Source organism: Myotis lucifugus, unplaced genomic scaffold, assembly GCF_000147115.1.
Source record: "Myotis lucifugus unplaced genomic scaffold, Myoluc2.0 scaffold_38, whole genome shotgun sequence".
NCBI lineage: Eukaryota > Metazoa > Chordata > Mammalia > Chiroptera > Vespertilionidae > Myotis > Myotis lucifugus.
The window spans coordinates 109535-118016 of NW_005871086.1; the positions used below are offsets into that span (position 1 = coordinate 109535).

At 41.4% G+C, this 8482-nt stretch overlaps 1 gene segment (V, D, J or C); it reads right to left on the reverse strand.

Moving 5' to 3' along the window:
- Positions 1-5207: 5207 nt before the first annotated feature.
- Positions 5208-5798, reverse strand: LOC102417582. The segment is given in 2 exon segments: positions 5208-5581; positions 5750-5798. Coding segments are annotated over 2 exon segments (423 nt in total).
- Positions 5799-8482: the final 2684 nt, after the last annotated feature.

The window sequence follows — 8482 nt, forward strand, 5'->3', positions numbered from 1 at the left end:
GACATCCTTAGCGCTACTGAGGAGGCAGGAGAGGCTCCCACCACCACCGCTGTACTGGCAGCCATCAGCCTGGCTTGTGGCTGAGCAGACTCCTCCCATGTGAGAGTGCCCTGACCACCAGAGGGCAGCTCCTGCATTGAGCGTCTGCCCCCTGGTGGTCAGTGTGTGTCATAGTGACCAGTCATTCCCAGTATTTCTGCTGTTAGGGTCAGTTTGCATATTACCCTTTTACTATATAAGATAGAGGCCTGGTGCACTGGTGGGGGTCGGCTGGTTTGCCCTGAAGGGTGTCCCAGATCAGGGTGGGGGTCCCGCTTGGGTGCCTGGCCAGCCTGGGTGAGGGGCTGATGGGTGTTTGCAGCTGGTCACACCTCCCTCAGGGTGGGAGTCCCCACTGGGGTGCCTGGCCCGCCTGGGTGAGGGGCTGATGGCTGTTTTCAGGCTGGCCACACCCACTTTAGGGTGGGGGTCCCCACTGGAGTGCCCGGCCAGTCTGGGTGAGGGGCTGAAGGCCGTTTTCAGGCTGGCCGGCAACTGAAGCTCCCAGCCTCTCCTTTTTTTCTTTTTATTCTGAGATTTATTTACCTTCTATAATTGAAACTTTGTTGCTGTCACTGGAGCTGAGAGCTGGCTCCTGCTCACTGCAGCTCTGAGGCCATGGCCTGCTGAAAGCAGGTATCTGGGGTTTGTTTAGCTTCTATAATTGAAACTTTGTTGCTGTCACTGGAACTAAGAGCCGGCTCCATGGCCACGGCCGGCTGAAAGCAGGTATCTGGGGTTTATTTAGCTTCTATAATTGAAACTTTGTTGCTTATGGAGCTCATAGCCAGGCCACGGCAGACGGGGAACCTTGGCTTCCACCATCACTGGAGCAAGCAAGCCTCCTGCTCATTTCAGCTGCGTGGCTGCCTGCCGCCATCTTTGTTGGCGGTTAATTTGCATATCTCGCTGATTAGCCAATGGGAGGCGTAGCAAAGGTACTGTCAATTACCATGTTTGTCTTTTATTAGATAGGATGTGTGCTTTTTATAACTTTATTTTTCAGATAAGGAGAATAGACTCAGGATCTGAATCCACAATTGTCTGTGTGGAAAGCTTCTGTTCAGCTCTGAAAGCTGGGTATGTGGCAGTGGACGACCATCCCCAAAATACTAGATGGTGAAAGAAGGAGCTGGAAATGAGACAAAATGGTATGTGTGCATATTCAAAGGAAAGTGGATGCTATTCCAGTCTAGGCACTTCTAGGAGACCTTGACAATTATCGGCAAGCTGCCATTCTGAAACAAGCAAAGGTGAGGAAGGAGTACAGGTAATGCAGAATGGAAACTGCAGTTTGGGCAGGTCAAGGACTTTGACCTAGCAATGCAATGCCATCAGAGTTGGAACGTTCTGGGATTCTCAGAACTTTGCAATTGATTTCTATTGTTTGCTTCAAGAAATTTCAAGCAAATGTACTGAGATTTTATATATCTATAATAATAAAAGCATAATGTGCTAATTAGACCAGATGTCCTTCCAGACAAAGCCAGGGCTGCAAGAGGAGTCCCTCCCGGGTGCCAGGGGGAAGCCAGTGTTGGCAGCAGGGGGAAGGAAGGCCTACTCTTACACGATAGGCCTTCCCTGCCGGCCTGATACATCTGTATATTTGAAGTGTATATTATCTATACTAATAAAAGCCTTGGGGGCGATCAGGCCAGCAGGGGAAGGAGTTGGGGGCAATCATGCTAGCAAGGGAGCAGTTAGGCATCAATCAGGCTGGCAGGGGAGCAGTTAGGGGCAATCAGGTTGGCAGGCAGAAGCAATTAGTGGAAATCAGGTAGGCAGGCAGGCAGGTGAGTGGTTAGGAGCCAGTGGTCCCGGATTGTGAGAGGGATGTCCAACTGCCGGTTTAGGCCCAATCCCTGATTGGAGAGGGTGCAGACTGGGCTGAGGGACACCCCCCCACACACACACACATGAATTTTGTGCACCAGGCCACTAATATTTAAAAATAAAAGTTAAAAAAACCATGGTACTGACATAAAAACAGACATAAATCAATGGAACAGAATAGAGAGCACAAAAATAAACCCATGCCTAAATTGTAAATTAATCTATGACAAAGGAGAAAAAAATATACAATGGGACAAAGACAGTCTATTCAATAAATGATGTTGGGAAAATTGAACATATACATGCAAAAAAAAATAAAACTAGACCACCCTCTTACACCATATACAAGAATAAGCTCAGACTTGAATGTAAGAGCCAAAACCATAATATTCCTAGGAAAAATCATAGACAGTAAACTCTCCGACATTGCCCTTAGTAATATTTTTTCTGAAATATCACCTTGAGGAAAGGAAACAACAAATTAAAACAGGGGACTACATCAAACTAAAAAGTTTTTACACAGCAAAGGAAATCATCAACCACATGATTAGACAACAAAGTGATTGGGAGAACATATTCGCCAGTGATACATCTGATAAAGGTTTAATATCCAAAATTTATAAAGCACTCATACAATTCAACACCAAAAAACCTCAAAGGATCCAATTTAAAAATGGGCAGAGGACCTGACAGACATTTCTCCAAAGAAACATACAAATGGCAAATAGATATATGAAAAGATGCTCAACATCACTAATCATCAGAAATGCAAAATACAATCATAATGAGCTATCACCTCACACCTGTCAGAATGACTATCGTCAATAAATCCTCAACAAGTGTTAGCAAGGATGTAGAGAAAAGGGAACCCTCATGCTTTGTTAATGGGATAACAAATTGGTGTAGCCACTATGGAAAACAGTATGGAGGTTCCTCAAAAAATTAAAAATGGCCCTGACCAGTTTGGCTCAGTGGATAGAGCGTCGACCTATGGACTGAAGGGTCCCAGGTTCGATTCCAGTCAAGGGCATGTACCTTGGTTGCAGGCACATCCCCAGTAGGGGGTGTGCAGGAGGCAACTGATCGATGTTTCTCTCTCATCGATGTTTCTAACTCTCTATCCCTCTCCCTTCCTCTCTGTAAAAAATTAATAAAATATATTTTTTAAAAAAATTAAAAATGGAACTACCTCATGACCCAACAATTTCACATCTGGGTATTGATTCGAAGAAACCCAAAACACTAATATGAAAAGTATGTGCACCTATATGTTCATTGCAGCATTATTTACAACAACAAAGATATAGAAGCAACCTAAGTGCCCACCAATAGATGAGTGGATAAAAAAGAGGTTGTACATATCTACAACAGAATATTACTCAGCTATAAAAATAGTATAAAACTTTACCATTTGCAACAACATGAGTGAACCTAGAGGGCATTGTGTTAAGTGCAATGAGTCAGAGAGAAAAAGACAAATTCCATATGATTTCACTTATATGTGGAATCTAAAGAACAAAATAAACAAACAAAACAAAAACAGACTCATAGATACATAGAACAAACAGAAAATTGCCAGATAGTAAGGGCATTAGAGAGCTGAGGGGAAAAGATGAAGGTATTAAGAAATACAAATTGGTAGATACGCCCTGGCCAGCATACTAAGTGGTAGAGCATCAGCCCTAACCGAAGGGTCGTGGATTCGATTCCCAGTCCCCACTGGGGCTTGTGCAGGAGGCAACCAATCAATGTGTTTCTCTCATCTCTCTCTCTCTCTCTCTCTCTCTCTCTCTCTCTCTCTCTCTCTCTCTCTTTCCCTCCCTCCCTGCCACTCTCTCTAAAAAAAATCAATGAAAAAAAATATCCTTTGGTGAGGATTAACAAAAAAATAATAATAACAAATTGGTAGATATAAAATAGTCATAGGGATGTCAAGTATAGCATGGGTAATATAGTCAGTAATGTTGCAATAACTGGTGTCAGATGGATACTTGAAATATCAGGGGAATCACTTTGCAAAGAATATGATTATCTAACCACTATGCTGTACACCTAAACTAATATAAAATGATATTATCAACTTTAATTGAAACATTTAAAAAAGAGACATGAAAAAAAAAAGAAACAGAAAACAAACAAACAAAAAAAGATCTTTTCGGCCTAAACACAGAAAATAAATTCTCCTTTTATTGGAGAGAGACACAGCAGACTTTGTTCATATTCCTACTTAAGGAAGATAAGGACTACTTAGCTGGACTTCCACTAGCTCATACACATTGGTCTTGTCAATTCTACATAAATTTATTGTTTCGTATCTAAAAGATTTTAAAGCTTCCTGCCCTGATCACGTCTTCATATCTTCATTTGTTTGTAAGGGCTTCCATGTACAATAAAAATTTAATAAAATGTGTATACTTTTCTCCTGCTATTTTGTTTAATGTCCGTTTTTAAAAATATTTCTATTGATTTCAAAGAGGAAGGGGGATGTGAGGGCGATCTGGCTGCGACATCTGTCACCCCATTGATCGCCAGGGTTGATTCGGCTGATCTGGCTGGCTAGGCGGGTGTCCCCCTCCTCCCTCACCGATCCATGTGCGTCCCTCCCGAAGCTGCGCGCTCGGTCGAAGAGGACGACCTTCCCCCGCCAGGAGAGTACCGGTCTTCGGTCAAGGGTATACGAGTAGCTGCGCTCCCCTGCTAGAACCTCCAAACAAGCTCAAAGAGGAAGGGAAAAGGAGAAATAGAAACTTCAATGATGAGAGAGAATTATTAATTGGCTGCCTGCTGCACGCCCCCCACCAGGGATGGAGCCTGCAGCCTGGGCATGTGCCCTGACCAGGAATCAAACTGGTTCATAGGTCAACACTGGTTCATAGGTCAACACTCAATCCCTGAGCCACATCAGCGGGGCCTTATGTCAGTTTAATTCTTAGGCCTAGACAGTGATCCAAAGAGGATAGAGGAGAATTTTTCCTCCCCTGTATAATATATACCCAGAAAATATTTACTGAACAAATTGATCTGAAAATCCAACATTTCACACATATTTTTATTGACTTCTGAGTCAGATGTTTCTGAATTTCCTTAGTCAATTCTTCTAGCTCAATCTATCACAAAATGGCAAGCTATTTATTGAGGCTGTTCTTTGTCTTTATAAATAATTTCAACCCCAAATTTTAAGAATATGGATTTTTTTATTTATGATAACTCTATACAAGGTCCATGAACCTAGAGAGGTATTTTCATAGGGTGTTTTCCCTCTAACCCTGCCTACACCTGTGCTGCCACAGCCCTTGTCGCTTCCTGTCTGTGATTACAATTCCCCGCCTTGGTCCCTACAGCAGGTGGATGCATGAAGCAGAGTCCTGGGGTTTTGGTGCACCTCCTTCTAACACGCCTCTCACTGTGGGCTCAGTCAGGGCACAGAAATACACTGCTGAGTCCTCCAGCTGTGAAGCTGAGATGACAAGGTTGGCAGAACTCTTTGCTTTCTGAAAATTCAGTGAGTAGCGGCCTCCTGTGGCATTTTGCTGGTTGTAAGAGTCCTGACGAATGAGGAAAACCATCGCCCCACGGCTGAGCTGCTTGTACCAGAACAGACTATAACGTGGAACATTGGTGTCATATGTGCAATCCAGGCTCACAGCCTCCTTCTCCTGCACCAGGATTGCTCGTTGGCCTTGAGTTACCTTCTGGGCAATACTGGATCCTGAGAGAAAAAAAAATGCAAACAGAAAGTTATGTGATAAATGGTGTGGGACAAAAAGAATTTTTTTAACACCCGGCCAGCTTTCCTTCCCAGGGTACTCATAAAAGACTGCCTATACCCTATGTTGTTAGGTCCAGAGAAGACCCATTCCCACTGGGGCATCCTTACCTAGCCACATGGAAGTTATGACCACCCTCAGAAGACCAAAGACCAACATGTTCAAGTTCTTCCACTAAGCTTCTGTTTCAGGGCTCTTCAAGGTGAGGTGACTGACAGATGGAAAGAAGAAATGCTGAGCTGTGTGCTGCTGCTGCCCCAGAACAGGAAACAGGATGTCGTCAAACTTTCTGTGTACTGGCTGAGAGTCTCACCCAACCCACACTTCCTTTTGCATTAATAATGGTAACAATTATACTGAAGTAAACATGGTATAGTTTTATATTAAAAGGAAGATTGATGGCTCTAGCTGGTTTAGCTCAGTGGATAGAGCATCGGCCTGAGGACTGAAGGTTCCCAGGTTCAATTCCAGTCAAGGGAACATACCTCGGTTGCAGATTTCCCCGGCCCTGGTTGGGTGCATGCAGGAGGCAACCAATTGATGTGTCTCTCTCACATTGATGTTTCTTTCTGTCTCTCCCTCTCCCTTCCATTCTCTTTTAAAATCAATAGAAAAATATCCTCTGGTGAGGATTAACAAAAAAAGAAGGAAGATTGATGATTTGAAATGTTAAACAGTGAGAAATAAAGTAATTGACATGGTTTTTATTTTCATGAATGGACTCTGACTAATAAGTATGTTCTTTTCTCAATTTAGAAAAGAAAATCACCAGCCTTGTCAACTATGATAGCAAAATTATGGCTTAAAAAAAATCAGGTCCTAATCCCAGGAATCTGTGAATGTTGCTTTATATGGAAAACACACACACACGCACAAAAACAACAACAAAAACCTTTGAAGATATAATTAAGGATTTTGACATTTTTATTTTAAAAAGTCATATAAAATTGACTATTTTCCTCTACAGTTATAACTGTAGTTTTGAATTTTAATAGATCATGTAACTATCACACAGTCATGACTCAGAAGAGTTTAATTACTCCCCAAGACACGCTTGTGCTGTCATTTTGTAATTACACATCCCCTATGACTACCTTCTTGCAAACCTTGGTTTGTTCTTTTATATTTTTGTCTTTTCAATTATCTTTCCTTGACATGGAAAGGTAATTATGGGTTATAGGAGCTTAAATGCAATCACATGTGTACTTTTAAGACAGAGACAGAGGGAGATTTGATGACAGGAGACTATGGGGGCAGAGATTGGAGTGATGCATCCACAAGTCAAGAAATGCTGGCACCCTCCACAGTTGGAAGCGTCAGGGAACAAATTCTCCCCTCGAGCCCCTGGAGCAAGTGCAGTCCTTCTGACAAGTGGGTTAAAAGAGACAAGACCCACACGTGTGCTGCCTACACGAGGCTCACTTCAGATCTAAAGATACAGACTGAAGTGAATGGACAGAAAAAGATATTGCATTCAAACAGAAATGCAATGAAAGCTTGGGTAGCAAGACTTAGACAAAATAGACTTTAAAACAAAGACTCTAACAAGACACAAGGGTATGACATAATGATAAAGGATTAATCCAACAAGAGGATATGAAACTTATAAACATCTATGCACCCATGATAGGCTCACCTAAATACATACAGCAAATATTCACAGACACAAAGGGAGAGGTTGATGGTAACATAATAATTAAACACCCCGCTTACATCAATGGATAGGCACAGACAAAATCAACAAAGAAACATTGACCTTGTGACACATTAGATTAGATAGACTTAATAGACATGTACAAAACATTCTAACCCAAAACAGTAGAATACACATTATTTTTAAGTACACATGAACATTCTCCAGGATAGATCACATGTTAGGCCACAAAACAAGTCAATAAATTCAAGAAGATTGAAATTATATCAAACACCTTCTCCAACCACGTATAACCACTGGGTGGCTGGTACTTCCTCTCACCAATATGCAGAATTCTCAAAAGATTATGTATTGTATGGTTCTATTCATAAGACATTTGTTAAAAAGACAAAAATATAAAAGAACAAATCAAGGTTTGCAAAAAGGTAGTCTCTAATCATTTATAAGAGGAAACTGGAAAAAACACATGGAGACTGAACATGTTACTAAACAACCAATGGGTCAATGAAGAAATCAAAGAGGAAATTTTAAAAAAATATCTTGAGACAAATTAAAATGAAAACAATGTTACAGTCCTGGCCGGTGTGGCTCAGTGGTAGAGCATCAACCCATGCACCAAAGGGTCTCGGATTCTATTCCTGGTCAAGAGCATATATCAATGTTTTCTCTCTCTCTCTCTCTCTCTCTCTCTCTCTCTCTCTCTCTCTCTCTCTTCCTCTCTCCTCCCCTCTCCTTCCTTTCCACTCTCTCTAAATATCAATGGAAAAAATATCCTTGGGTGAACATTAACAACACATACACACACAAAAAAAAATGTTACAAAATCTATGGAATGCAGCAAAAGTTGTACTAAGGGGAAAGTTTAGAGCAATACAGGCCTATCTCAAGAAATAAGAAAAATCTCAAATTATCCTAATTTACATCTAAAGGAACTAGAAAAAAGAAGAAAAAACAAAACCCAAAGTTAGTAGAATGAAGAAAATTATTAAGACAAGAGCAGAAGTAAATGAAATTGAAGTTGGAGACCATGCACTCACTAATGTAAAATTATACTACAAAGATATAGTAATGAAAACAGTATGGTGCTAACACAGAACAATATGGTACTATCACAAAAACAGTATGGTACTGACCAAAAACAAGTTGATCAATAGAACAGAAAGAAGAACCCAGAAATGATCCCATGTTT